At 40.0% G+C, this 14,831-nt stretch overlaps 1 protein-coding gene across 2 annotated transcripts; it reads right to left on the bottom strand.

Moving 5' to 3' along the window:
- Nucleotides 1-589: 589 nt before the first annotated feature.
- On the bottom strand, nt 590-4,945 carry LOC131004355 (uncharacterized). 2 transcript variants are annotated; one of them, XM_057931026.1, is made up of 7 exons: nt 4,555-4,945; nt 4,111-4,281; nt 3,040-3,204; nt 2,804-2,968; nt 1,456-1,590; nt 1,269-1,366; nt 590-1,191 (listed from the first exon to the last, which is right to left on the bottom strand). In XM_057931026.1, the coding sequence occupies exons 1-7, from the start codon at nt 4,732-4,734 to the stop codon at nt 1,002-1,004; spliced, it is 1,104 nt and encodes a 367-aa protein (XP_057787009.1). In that variant the 5' UTR covers nt 4,735-4,945; the 3' UTR covers nt 590-1,001. The 2 variants fall into 2 exon arrangements, with proteins under 2 accessions (XP_057787009.1, XP_057787010.1); XM_057931027.1 differs by lacking the exon at nt 4,111-4,281 and having other exon boundaries at nt 4,555-4,934.
- Nucleotides 4,946-14,831: the final 9,886 nt, after the last annotated feature.

The raw sequence follows: 14,831 nt of genomic DNA, 5'->3' as shown, positions 1-14,831 counted from the left end.
TATAATATTTTTTATGACACTATAACATTTTAAAATGTTACAATGTCATTTATATAACCGAATATTGTCAATTATAGATTGTGTCATTTGTATAACCGAATAATACATTTACACGATTTGGGTGGTCAGGATGCGAGTTCGGATCAGAATGCGGGTCAGGATCTGAATGCGGGTCAACCCGGTTGTACGGTACATTCGATTGTACCCAATTTTTTGTGTTTCATATATAGCCAATAAAATAAATCTCAAGTTCATTTAACGATTGTAGAATTCAAATAGAGGCCATCAAGAGTTGCGAAAAAACCATATTATGGACGCAGCAGCGAGATATATTTAACGAACCAAAAGCTAAGGAAATAATAATAATAGCAACAATAATAATATAATGGAATGTATCAAAATCACATTCCTTGTTTTTCCTGCATTCGTCATAATATTTAAGTGCAATTTTGAGATTATGGTATACAAAACAATCACCTCAGAATTATACGGATTAGATGCCCGAGTCAAAGCATTTCAATCACAGTAATATAGTCCAACATTTTTGCTGCTAATACTAACAAATATAGAATCGGATCTAAGCAGAAACTTTAATCAAATCTGAGGGCCTTTACTTTTTATAATTGATAAAATACATAATTGATACCTTAATTTGATATTTTATGATAGTTAGCTACTACCTCATTACATCGATATATCATCCCTCACAGAGTTGCCTTTCTCTTTTCAAATCAGTTATTCAGCTAAACTTCATGGAGACGCTATAAGATTAGGGAGCGTCTACTTTGGGTGATCAGTAGATTGGATTGACTATACATAGAATTGAATCTTTCAAGGATTACATGAAAGAAGCTCAAAATTGTTCCAATCCATCAAGATTTGTGGCAAATTAGCATATTTCTTTGACATATATATAAGCTATCACCCAACGTAAACATTTCCCTCGACAAGTTGTATGTCTGGAAGCTGAGAACGAACCTCAACCGGAGAATGTAGAATGGTTATTCCATGACCTCCTCGATAGTTATGAAGCGGCCTTTCTCAATGGAGAGTTGAGCTGCAACTCCTATGGCCACAGAGAGCAATCCGTCGTGCAGGCCTACAGCGGGAGCTTGCGTACCTTTCGCTCGTACTGCCGACAAAAAGTGAAGATGTTCCAGATAGCTAGAACCATGATGTAGCCCATCATACCTAGCACGCAGTGAATACATAATGATATAAATTTGTGATGCTTCAACTTTGACTAGTTGTATTGAAGAGCAACTTACTTGATACGATCATCCTCAGCTTTTAACGTCTTCACGCCGCTTCTTCCCTCTGCACGAGTGCCCCAACAGACTATGTTTTCTGGCACAAATGCCTCACCCTATAGTATTTCCCATATGTTCTAAAACTGAGCATCAAAGGCTCCAAATGTGCATATATACTGTACGTGGAGATGAATGAAGGATCTACCTTTCCGATGTGACCAACAACAGATATCTCTTGCTCATTTTTACTGCCTTCGGCAAACATACAGAGATCAAGCATGCCGCGTGAACCGTTTTCGAATTCAACAATCACATATGCATTATCGATTATATCTGGCACCTGCAGTATCAAGAAACTGACTGTGTCATGTTACCATTAGGCACACAAGATGATAAAATGCTAATAGAAAAGGGTTCTGTTTTTGTGATTTATGCTCTTTTCTGTTCTCGACTTCCACTCAAACGAGTGTGTCTGCTAACCTCTATCCGCTGCCTTCTTTACTCCAACCTCAAATCTCGATGGATGTACCGAGCTTTTTAGTTTTAACTTTCAGGAGATCACAACCATACGTAAGCTACGTGAATCATAACTATCTAATGTCTTCACTTTTCAATTATTGCTTAGTTTTGAGCATAGTAAACAAAACTAAAGAGTAATATATTTTTCTAATGTAAGACCTTTTACATGTATAATTTAGTTTTAGCACAGTATGAGAATGTAAGAGAAAAGGTTCTCAAAATACACTATGACCTACATTTTAGAGTCAGTCATGAATCGAGACTTCTGTGCAATAAACATGTGATTAAGAGGGTGTTTGGCTGAGCTTACAAGCTCTTTAAAATAGTTTATAAGTTGTTTAAAAGTTTATAAGCTCTTGAGAAGTGTATGACAAAATAAGCTATTAAACAACTTATAAGCTCCGGGAATATAAGTTCCTCTGCCTCAACTTATTGTTTCATAATCTTATAAGCAACTATCATTTTACAAAAATAACCCTCATGTGGTTTGTTATTTCCATCATATATCCTTCCAATTTCATCTCTCTTCAATTTTCTCTCTCTAACTCACAATTCTCTCTCTAGCTTATAAGCTCAATTACCCAAATACTTTGACAACTTATAAGCTGTTGAAACATCACATCTTATAAGTTGTTGGAGCTTATAAGCCCTTTTCTGATCACTTTCTCAACAAGTTTATTTATCTCCAACATTTGCCAACACAATGAAATACATGAGCTTTGATGCTTAGTTTGGATATTTGGGCTTGTGCATGGCAAACTCAAAATCAAAACCGGACGGGTGCAGGGCAATATACAGAGAGTAAACCCCCAAAATTATGTATTAACAAGTTACGTGCCCAAGTAAGATCACTTTTTCCCTTTATCCAAGTACACGAGGTTCCCTTATACTAAAAAACTACTAAAGAGTAATGCATTTGTTCCGAGGAGAGGGAAAATGAATTCAAACCATGCTAAATACCATAGGTAGAAACCTTTTAACAGTGCAATCAATCATATATATAAAACTTTACATGCTACAAATGTGAAAATTACCTTCCCATCATAGATTTCATCTTTATGATTGACATCAATAGCTCCAGAAGCCATGACACGGACAGGATTAGCACCAGCAAACAGCGTCATGAGATCAAAGAAGTGGCAGCATTTCTCTACCAGAGTACCTCCGGAGTTACAGTTGAATCGGTTCCAATTGTTAACCTACGACACAATGGGTCAAGATTCTTGCCTGGTGAAAGCCAGACATGTACAGGCTACAGAGCACCAAATACCTTGATTAGAAACGGGAAGCGGTGTTCACGGATAGCAACCATTTTGATTTGTCCCAGAGCTCCACCCTTAACCACATCAATCAGTTTGGCAACAGGTGGCATGTATCTATATTCTAATCCAACCTGTACTAGCAAATCTGCTCTGCGTTTAGCAGCTTCTATGACCTGAAAAATTATGCTGAACTTCCAGATAGTTGATCACATAATGCGACAACTTGTGCAGACGAAGCCATATAGATAACAACAAGAGTTCAGCATAAAGTAAAAGATGATACATCATGCACTATAAGTTTCATATGGACACCTGCTACTTCCATACTTTTTTCTGAGGCATGTTATTTATACAGTTATTTAATAAATACGCGTATCCATTAAGAACAGAGGAGATCCGCCAAATAATCAAAAACTTGTCTCGCCACATAATGTTCTCATATTCATTTACTTATAGCTGTTAGCATAATAGAGCACAAAAGATATTGGACAATAGATGTGTGTTGCTGCCATCAATCAGGATCAAACTCTCAGAAAATCACAATCAGTCACTTGAAAACAGTTACAAAATTTTAAAACATATGTATATGGAGAAGTGAGTGAATTCAGTAATACCAGTCTAGTTATCAGCTCATAGAAAAAATGGTGACGATATAAATCAATCTATTCATCTCATTTGACATGAATTAAAGGTAACATTTGATGTAAACAATACTGGCTGCATCAAACCAATTCTTGAGTGACATCAAAGTAGGTATCTTATTTTATTCAATAGACATTAGACAACAATGTAAAAAATCTTCGTGGCCTCTCAACGCCAAGGGAATGAGTGGATCAATTCATAATCAACAGGTTATAGCATTATCAGGCTCCTGATTCTACAGAATCTACACCCTATTCACAGAAAACCACTGATACTTATCTAAAGCAAGCTGTATAAATAGAACTTCATAGATTGAACATAACTCCTCTCACTCAAATATCCTTCGATTTTCAGTTATCCCGTTAACTCAAGGCACCAACACGACTATGACAAAATAGTACTGTAGCAAGAGGTAGATAGTAAGATGTATAAGCTACCTGTCTGCAATGTGCTACAGTTGTGCAGAGAGGCTTCTCCACCAAAACATGATGGGGTTTGGGGTGGCTGAGAATATCCATCAAGATTTCATAGTGAGTCATGTTTGGAGTAGATACAACCACTACATCACACACTCCACTATCCAACAGCTCCTTGTGATTACAAAATACCTTCAAAATTTCACATCCCCAAACACACAGGCAACGACCAGTTACACATTAAAATCACTCGATCAAAACAATCTAGCAACAAATATACAGAATCCTCTTTGTTTTATCAAAAATGAACCTCAAAAAGTAAATTACTCACATTTCATCACTCAATCAAATCGAACAAGAAATTGCCACCAAACAGTCAAATTTGTAGAGTGAAAAGAAAAATGGACATTCAAGTTCATATGCGATTAATCCCTGCTATACTAGTTATTAGAGATGAGTTAGTACCTGAATTGGCCAGTTGAAAGAGTGTGCAAGTTTGAGGGCTTGCTGCTGGGAAGGCAAGTGAGGATCAGCAACAGCAACTACAGCAACATTTTCATTCTTGAGGTGGTAGAGATTGATAAGGTGTTCTCTTCCCATCATTCCAACTCCAATTATCCCATATTTTACTGTTTCAAAAGCCATTAACGTTGATTTCCGATTTTCTCAGTACTAAGTATGAGGAATTCGAGGGGCAGCTCCTTTCAGAAACGGAAGCTGAAATGATTTGTGTCTTCTACATAGACTGATTCTGGTAGGACCAATTGTTTCTGATTATCACTCAGAAATTTCCATTTACAATTGATTTATGAAATATATGGCTAGAATGCAATCTTATCTACCTCGTTCTATAACAAATTTGTTATCTATTTGTTAGTTATAAGTGGGGCTGTCTAATTGATTATCGGGTTTTAGATAATCCGTTAACCGAATCGAAATTTTCGGGTTTGTGTATCCAATAACCGAATTTTTTGGGTATCGGTTCGGTTTCGGGTATCATTTTTAAAAAAATTTCGGATATCGGTTAACCCAATAACCGAAACGGGTTAACCGAAATAACCGAAAATTATTTAATATATATATTTTAATTATTAATTCATTAATTTATTTATTTTTTATTTAAAAATCGAGTCTTAGCTAAAATAAAATTATGATATGTTTAAAGTTTAAGAATAAGCTTTAGTCTAGTGGATAAGTTGCTTTGTGTATTTTTTAGAGACTAAGGTTCAAATCCTCTATCTAGCAAATTATTTTGAATTTTAATTTTTTAAATGGGTATTTTGGATACCCAAATAACCGAATCGGGTAACCGAAGCGGTTATTGGATAACCGAACACCTAAAACGGTTCGGGAACGGTTAGTAAAATATGGAATTTCGGGTTCGGGTAACCGAACCCGAACCGATCGACAGCCCTAACTTATAAGCATATATTGATGTAAAGATTTCTGTTTCAATAGATTTACAGTTGATAGATAACCAATTAAAAAATCTATCTTTTGTTGAAATTGAAAAGTTACTTATTGCTAAATCCAACAGTTTAATTAATTTTCATGGCATGTCGTTACCAAACTAGAAAATCTACTAATATTAAAGGGTTAAATGCATGTAATATCACGAATTTTGCCCGAAATTCATTTTGCTCATGAGCTTTAAAAATTTTATTTTTGGGTTAAGGTGCAGATTAGCCGTTGAACTAGACCCCCTAGAGCGTTTACCCCCCAGACTCGGTCAAGGCGCGTTGACCTCCCTGAACTCCCGAAACAAGGGTGCAAATAAACCCCTCCGTTAAACGGAGTCCAAACGCCGTTTACTTTATTATTATTTTTTTTTCTAGTGGGCCCCACTCCTCTCTCATCCCAGCCACCCACACCCTCACCGTCGTTCTCCAGCCGCCGGCTGCCACTCGCCGTCATTCCTCCTCACCACCAAAAGTCGCCGGTTCCCTGCATCTGCACTGCACAGAGCGGTCGCGCCACCTCCTGCTGCTGCGCCTCCGCCTCCACCGCTCTCAACCACCTCACATCGCCTACCTCTAGTCCGTCGTCGACCCCTGCGCGACTCAACAGTCGCGACCAGTGCTCACACTGGATCCAAACCCGTCGACCTCTCCACAGATCCAGCCTCTGAGTGCATCAGCTGGTCGTACAAGGCGCGACCTTCTTCTCCAGCCAACCGAGTGCAGCGCGGCCTTCGTCTCTGCACCACAGAAATTTTGGTTCCGCCCACACACAACACCTATCACCGCCGGTCCCTGCTCGATTCAGGCAGCCACCTTCTTCCGAACGCCGAGCAGCAGCCACCAGATTTCTTTTCCGACGCCAATCAGCCGGCCGTGAACGGCGCGGTCTAGATTTGTGGAGAGGTCGACGGCGGACTGGAGGTAGGCGCGTGAGGTGGTTGAGAGCGGTGGCGGCGGAGGCGCAGCAACAGGAGGTGGCGCGGCCGCTCTGTGCAGCGCAGATGCAGAAGCCGGCTGTTGGGATGAGAGAGGAGTGGGGCCCACTAGAAATAAAAATAAAAAATAATTTTTTTTAAAGAAAACGGAGGGGTTTATTTGCACCCTTGTTTCGGGAGTTCAGGAAGGTCAACGCGCCTTGACCGAATCTGGGGGGGTAAACGCTCTAGAGGGGTCTAGTTCAGGGGCTAATCTGCACTTTATCCCTTTATTTTTTTATCGCAAAGTTTGATATTTGTTCAATTTTCTCACGGTTTTATTTTTCCTCAAATCGGAATCGACGTGGCACTGCTGTGGCTCGTCGGCATACGTCATACTTGTTGCCTTCCGGTGAGTTAAACGCAACGTTTCATTATTGCGATTAAATATGTAGAATTTTACATTAAAACCCTAAATTTCCGTACCCCTCCTTCATGAGTTAAACTTAGCTTGGTTTGAATCAGCCTTTCTTCATTTCTCATTCTTCCTCATTTCTTCCCTCCTCGTGTTCTACACCATTTTCTCCTTCTTTCTTCTCATTCCTCAGCCTATGGATGTCTTATTCTTCCTTCTCTTTTTGGTTCAAATCCCGATTGTATCAGAAACTAACCTTAGATTTTAATTAACCTACCTAAATCTGTCCTTATGTTACATCGCCAGCAATCCACCCGCCTCTCGTTGCAGTAGCGATGGAGCTGCCCACCGGCACCAGCAAAGCGTTGCCCACCTAGGGCTGAGAAGTTGAAATCAATCATCAGAGCGCTGCCACCAGTGCCAGCAATTGGCGGCGTCGAGATTGGGGAATGAGATTTATTGATTGAGATTCAACAAATTAGGGCTGAACGAAGTTGAAATCACCTAGAGACAGAAGGAAGAAAACGAATTAGATCAACGACGTCAGTGTAAATTTGGAGATTTTAGATGATTATTTAAGGATTTTTTATGATTATTTAATATTATATGTTTAATTCTAAATTCATATATATTACACATCAGTGTTATGTGTAAAATTAAATTCACATCACTGCCATGTCAATTTTACGGTCACCGAAAATAAAAACTGTGGAAATTTTGAACAAATGTCAAAGTTTGTGATAAAAAATAGATTTTTTAAAGCTCGTGGGAAAAATGAATTTTTGGACAAAGCTCGTGGGTAAAATTAAATTGATAGTAGTGCCGGTTGACTACAAACGTCACCAACGATGACGTTCCTCCCAAGACGTCGACGAACAGAGGCAATCGGCTCATAACGTTGATGTCATTGTTCGAGCTGATGATACCGAAGAAGGCATGCCAAATCCACAAATCATGGGATGCAACAGCCTCCAAATCCACAAGGTGGGCTATCCTTGATCACCGCGTGTAAATGCGTCATGCCACGCCTTTGGGAAATTCTTCCATGCTCAATGCATACAGTCAAGACTCCCGAGCATTCCGAAAAATTCATGCCACGCCTCGTGTATCTGAAGCAGCTGTTGGACATCCGTCGGTGTAGGATGCCGAAGATACTCGACACCGTATGCCTAAATAATCTCTTTGCAAAACTTCTTTGGGCATAGCCGCTCCGTCGTGTCAGCAATCTTCAAATACTTATCAAAAGTATCCGCAAAAACACATGTGGCTAGTTGTCAAATAGCCACCGTGCATTTCTACAGCGTCGTGAGGGAGTCCCGGCCCGCAGCATCATGGCTCACCTGGAAGTAACCATCTACACCTTGCACACCATCGACGATGCGCAAGAACAGTTCCTTCTACATCCGAAAACAACGTCGGAAAAATGTTGGGCCGTACATGGAGTTGTCGTTGAAGTCATCTTGAAGAAGTCGTTGATGGGCAGCCTCACGATCACGATAAACGAAGGCTCTAGACGAGATAACTCGTCGTTGGGTTTGGGGAGTGACACATTGAGCCAACATTTCTTCTCGAGATTGGAGGATGATACCCATGATTTTTTTTCGTCTCCCCATTGGACGAAAAAGAAGAAGTATCATCGAACCACGAAGCCATTTTGTGATAGAGAAAAAGAAAATAAAGAATAAATGAAGGGAAAGAGTGAATTTGGATGAATGAATTGGATAAAAGAATGAAGAAGTGTTTAAATAGAAGAAAAAAAGGAATAATTTTTTTTTTTAAATAGTCGTTTTTCGACCGTTGCATTCAAAAGTTTTCTTTAAAAAAAATTCTGGCGTGTGTGGTACGCACGTCCACATTTTCGCGGATGAGCTGAGCCGGAGTCGCCGTCGACCTACATCGGGAAAACGACTTGAGCTCCCCTGGTGAGTCGACCGGTGTGGGTGCTCTTAGGGTGCCTCCAACAAGTGAAAAACCTAGATTCCAAATTTAGAAACTAGTATTGGAGAAAAGAGAAACTGGTTTTAAAAGAAAATTTGAGAAACTAGTTGGAACTAGAAACTAGTTTTCGACTGACATATTGGGGCCCATTTGTTTAATTCACTTTTTTTCTAGGCAGCCGAGTTTTCTTTGCCAATTCATTTCTTTTGCCTTTTTTTCTTTCCATTTTTCTTTACTCATTTTCTTTTTTTTTCCTATTTCTATTTCATGTTTTAATCTAAAGAAATATTGATTTGGGATAGTTTAATTTCTATCTTTTGCAATCATCATTTCAGATACAGATAAATATGAACGACTATTTCTGATAAATTTTAACGGATAAATTTTTGTACATAACGGCTAATTTTTAACAAATTTCTATAAATACTCACTCCATTCTTTCATTTTCATACAACTCTCCAATACTTCCATTTTATTCTTTTCTTACTCATAAGTAAAATAGTGGATTCAAGCTCCTAAAATTTCGATTCTAGTCATTCAAGCTCCCAAAATATTCAATGTTCCTATTTTCTAAGTTCACAATACCATCACATGTCCTACCCTCAATAACAATTTTCATACAACTACCAAATGTGTTCGAATTTTCCTCAACAATTTTCATTCAACTCTCCTGGCATAGCGAATATTCCTCAACAATTTCCATTTAACTCTCCTACAGTCTTACTAGATCAAGTTTTCATCCATAAATTTTCATACAATTTTCCTTCTACCTATTACATGCCTCCACCAAACCATTTTCAATAAAATAACTACCAGTTTCCTCAGCATTCTTCACAAATTCCAGTTGTTGTTGATGACAATGATGTCGAGGAAGTTGGAAAATCCACTGCAAAGGTAAAGGAGACAAAGGCGATTTGGAGTCCTGATGAAGACATCATTCTTATAAAAGCTTGGTACAACACCAGCACCGACTCCATTATTGGCAATCAACAAAAGAGAAAGGATTTTTGGGAGAAAATTGTTGCCTACTATAACGAGTGAAAGCCAGAGGGCACTGTTGCGCGATGTTACTCGTAAATGAAAAATCATTATTATAGACTAAATTTAGATCTTAATAAGTAGGCATGTATCTATAACAATTTTTGGAGCAATCGAGCGAGCGGACAAGGCGATGATGATGTGTTGGACGCGGCAAAATGATAAACATGCATTTTTACCTCTTGGTGTGTCATTTTTTATGTTTAGTTATGAGGATTTTGTGTGTTTGATGGTCTATTTGAGCTTATATTCGTTTATGGTCAAGAACTTGTTACTTGCTTGTGTTTGAACGAATTTTCAGAAATAATGAAGCATAATTTGGAAGAATTGGCTGAAATACAAGTTGTAGTTCGTCTCAAGAGGAGTTCGTGAGCGCAAACGGATCATAAATCGGAGTTCGGATGAGAGAGAACGAGCCAAAACAAAATCGCTGTGCAAAGCTGTCAGAAGTTCTGTTTCGTCACGCGGGCTAGCCATGCGGCCGCGCGAGTCGCCGTATTTCCGCCCAAAATTCGTTTTTTTAGCGATTTTGGGTATTTTTGAGAGCTACAAGACCTAGGGCATATAAATACTCCCCAAGAACTTATTCTCCGCACCTTTTATCACTTTATATCATATTCTGACTTTTCCTGAGAGCTGTGAGACACGGAGCAAGAGTAAGACTGAAGAATCTCGACTTCTCTACGATTTTTCATTGTTTAATGTTCATTAGTTTTATTGAGATTGTGATTGTTAGTCATATATCTATGTGTGGCTAAATCCCTTTTTCCCATGGTTTAGGGAGTAAACATGATTCAAATTTCTGACTGTTGATTTAATTTATTGAGATTTATATTCCTTTCTTTGTTCTTGTTATAACTGCTTGCTTTATTGCTTGATCATTGATCACCAATTTAGCATTATCATAGGTTTTAATTTGAGATCGGGAGATGATAATTAATACCTGAACTAAGAACATAGAACACATTTATTTTAATTCTAAAGGGAATTAATAATTGTGAAGGCTTTAATCCTAGGAACTTTTGGGAGTTACATGTTAGAAGTGTGATCCAGGGATGGTAACCTTGCATGTAATCAACGATTTGTATGCCACGAGAGTGGGTATGAATTAACTTTGAGATTGCCTTAGGAATTATCTCATTAATTGAATCAATCATGTTAGTTAGGAGAATCTGTTGAAACCTTTGCCTTGGGAAATTCTCTTTCTTCTGTTATTTCGCATTTTCACAGCTTGATTTCTTTTCAGTGTTTCTTTATTTTAATTTTGAAATTGTTTTCCAAAAATCAAACCTTTACAATTCGGTTTTCCAGATAGAGTAAAGTAATTAAGAATAGGCATTGATAACAATTAGTCCCTGTGGATTCGACCTTGTCACTGCTATACACAATTGCACCCGTACACTTGCGGCGTGTAAATAAAATAGCGAACAAGTTTTTGGCGCCGTTGCCGGGGACTGATTTTTATCAGTACTATTCTGTTAATTGTTTGATACTACTCTGGATTTTTTTTATTTCTGTTATTTATTTTTCTGTTCTTTATTTTTCCTGCGGTTCTGATTCTTGCGTTGGAGTTTTCTAGGTAGTGCATGAACACGCGATCTCAGAAGCTTCCTCTTGAAGATTTTGATCCTGAGATTGAAGCTACGCTCCGCCGCAAGAACAACCAAGCAAAGCAAGATAATTTGGATTCTATGGCCACTGCGGAAGAAGTCCGTGCGTTGAGAGAGCAGTTGCAGGCGGTGTTGGATGCTTAGAAAAATGCTGCTGAGCAGAAACAGCCGCCTATTGATGAGGCATTTACTCCACTGTACCATTACCAAGAGCCGCCCAGAGTCAACGCGAATAACTTCGAGCTAAGGACTGGGCTGATTACCATGGTGCAGCAAAACCAATATGGAGGTAAAGCCGTGGAGGACCCAAATGCGCATCTGGCGCAATTCTTGGAGTTGTGCAGCACTGTCAAGATGAACGGAGTCCCAGATGACATCATACGACTCCGCCTTTTCCCATTCTCACTCCGGGATAAGGCAAAGTCATGGTATCATACTTTGCAGCTGGGAGCTAATCCTGTATGGGGGGATTTGGCTGATCTTTTCCTGCGGAAGTTCCATCCTCCCGGGCTCACATTGAAGTTAAAGATGGAGATTCTCCAATTCCAACAGTTCGATGGAGAGACACTAGCAGAGACATGGGAGAGATACCAGGAGAAGTTGAGGAAGTGCCCGTCCCATGGCTTCGATGAGGGGACTCTGGTGGTCATGTTCTATAACGCTTGTGGAGAGCGCACCAGGATGTTCATGGATACAGCTGCAGGGGGCTCATTGCTCAAGAAGGGGAGTTCTGAAGCCATGGAGATCATTGAAAGCATGGCCACCACGAGCTATCAATGGCCATCCGAGAGAGTTCACTTGAAGAAAGTTGTTGCTACCTCCATTTCAGATCCCGTGGCATTGATTTTGACTCAGCTGGCAGAGATGAACTCAAAAATCAATGCTATGACTGTTGGCAATTCTAAGCCAGCTGTAGAGATCCCGACAGGCGTAGAAGACGTCAACTACATCAATGGCAAAAGCTATGGGAACTTTCAGCATAGGCAACAGGGTGGATACAATAGTGGACAGCAGTTTCATCATGGAGGGCGTCCACATCCCAATTTGGCTTATGGGAATCCCAACAATGCAATCCAACCTCCACCAGGCTTCTCTGTTACGAATGGAATCATTAATGAAGAGAAGAAGCCAAATATAGAGGAGCTGATGATGAAGTTCATCTCCAAGGCAGATGAGAGGATGGAAAAGCTAGAGTCCAATGTCGTTGCTGTGGGGACTCAAATGAAGATGTTCGAGACCCAATTGGGTCAAGTAGCCACCGCCGTCAACAAACTCCAACAGTCGGGTAACCTCTTAAACAATGCCAAGGTGAACCCAAAGGAGCAATGCATGGCCATTGGATTGAAGAATGAAGCCCCCTCAGAAGGCAACCATGGATCTCATGAGATGGAGAAAGAAGAGCTCTCGTGGAAAGTCTGGGAGGAAGGCCGACGACTTCCACCTCATCTGCGTCCTCCTGGGTGGTTGCCGTTTCCCCAGCGTCACTTTAAGATGGTTGATCTGCCGAGCGGGACTACACAGGAAGGGGCCATGACGGCAAAAGAGGAGAGCGCACGGCTGATTGAGGAAAAAAGCTGAGGAGGTCACTGTTGAGGTTTCTGGCAGAAAGAAGGATGAAAAGCAAAAAGCTACTTCGCCAGCAACTGTGGCCATTCCTCTCCCTAAGCGCCATAAGAAAGAGAGGGTGAAGGAGCAGTTCTCCAAGTTCTTAGAGATCTTCAGGAAAGTGCACATTAATATTCCATTGGTGGAAGCACTGCAGGAGATGCCGCAGTATGTTAGATTCCTGAAGGAGATTATCTCGAGGAAGAGGAGGCTGGAAGAGTTTGAGACGGTGAATCTCAATGAAGAATGCAGCGCAATCTTGCAGAGGAAGCTGCCGGCAAAGGTCAAAGATCCGGGCAGCTTCACACTTTCCTGCATTATTGGAGGCCAGCATTTCGGAAGGTCACTCTGCGACCTGGGGGCGAGCATAAATCTTATGCCTCTATCTGTTTTTCAGCAGCTGGAAATTGGAGAGTTGAAGCAGACATCAATGAGGCTGCAGATGGCGGACAGGTCGGTCACCTACCCTCGTAGAATTGTGGAGAACGTACTCGTGAAGGTGGGGGATTTTATTTTCCCTGCAGATTTTGTGGTTCTAGACATTGAGGATGAGAACAAAATTCCGCTGATTTTGGGGCGCCCGTTCCTGGCAACGGGAAGAGCTTTGATTGATGTGGAGAAATGAGAGCTCACACTGCGAGTTCATGATGAGAGCCGAACTTTCCATGTCTATGAACCATGCCACATCCACAAAGATGAAGCGCCAAAGAAAGCAAAAGATCCGGGCAAGGTAAGTGTTGATGTTTTTAATACATTTGATGCGGATCCTTTTTATTGGCAGGACCCAGGTGATCGGAAGTTTAAAGGAGGAGTGTTGGTTGAGAAGCATGAAGCAGGGAGAAGTTGTTCGCAGCACTGCTTGTACCAGCCTCCTTGATGAGTTTGCTGTTCGGTCGAGCTAACGACGTTAAAAATAGCGCTTATTGGGAGGCAACCCAATTTCTGGTTAGTTTGTTCATTTTCGTTTGTTTGTTTGTTTGTTTTCGTGCCCCACAAATCCTTTTCAAACTTATTCTCCTTGGTGGTGAATAAGTTTGGGGGGATGTGTTTGTGGGTGCACTTTTTTTTTTGGTTGTCTTTGTTTGTGTCGTCGTTGAGTTTTCTTAGTCTTGCTTTGGTGGTTTCTTCGTGATGTTACCTTGATGATGATGTGAGTAGTGTAGAGTTTTGTGGATAACTGGTTCATGATGATTTCTGTTTAAAACTTGTGAAATTGCATGCGTTTGTGTTTATATTGTTGTGATTGAGCATGAATGATGAATGATAAGCATGGTCTCTATGTGGTTGCAATCAATGAAATAAGCTGTGAGTTTTGAGCCTTGACTGTAATTATTTTTACAGTCTTATTTCTTATTCTTGAGTGATTGTTTGAGTATGCTTGTGTCTCACTAGAACTTGTCTTGGTTTCTCCCTCGAGGTCACATAGTGTGCTTAATAACTTTGAGATGATAGAAGGCCATCTTTGCTAGCCTATTTATCCCATATTTGTCCTATATCTTTATATGATCCTAGTTCAACCCCTTTGAGCCTTATTTTTCCATATTCTTTGATTTAGCTATGGGTGAGAGCTTGGAAATTGTTAATATGGAATAGTTGGTTTGTGGAGATGAATGATCATGAGTTATGTTTTGTGGTTTCAAATTGAAAATCCTAGTACCCTACAAGTTGTTGAAAAAAAAAAAAAGAATGGTGGAGAAAAGAAAAAAGAAAAGAAAAGAGAGAGCAAAAGAATTGAAAAAATGGGTACATAGGATGCATTAGA

The sequence above is a fragment of the Salvia miltiorrhiza genome, unplaced genomic scaffold, assembly GCF_028751815.1.
Source record: "Salvia miltiorrhiza cultivar Shanhuang (shh) unplaced genomic scaffold, IMPLAD_Smil_shh original_scaffold_386, whole genome shotgun sequence".
In the NCBI taxonomy this organism is placed as follows: Eukaryota; Viridiplantae; Streptophyta; class Magnoliopsida; order Lamiales; family Lamiaceae; genus Salvia; species Salvia miltiorrhiza.
The sequence above is the reverse complement of the archived record's forward strand: the minus strand, read 5'-3'. Positions and strand labels throughout refer to the sequence as shown.

Bases quoted from the DNA above. Each gene is read 5' to 3' on its own strand.
- LOC131004355 (XM_057931026.1), bottom strand. From the start codon at position 4,734: ATGGCTTTTGAAACAGTAAAATATGGGATAATTGGAGTTGGAATGATG. The intron at 3,205-4,110 runs GTAGCTTATACA...ATAATTTTTCAG, and splicing joins CTGTAGCACATTGCAGACAG to GTCATAGAAGCTGCTAAACG. The intron at 1,192-1,268 runs GTAAGTTGCTCT...ACTGCGTGCTAG, and splicing joins GCTGAGGATGATCGTATCAA to GTATGATGGGCTACATCATG.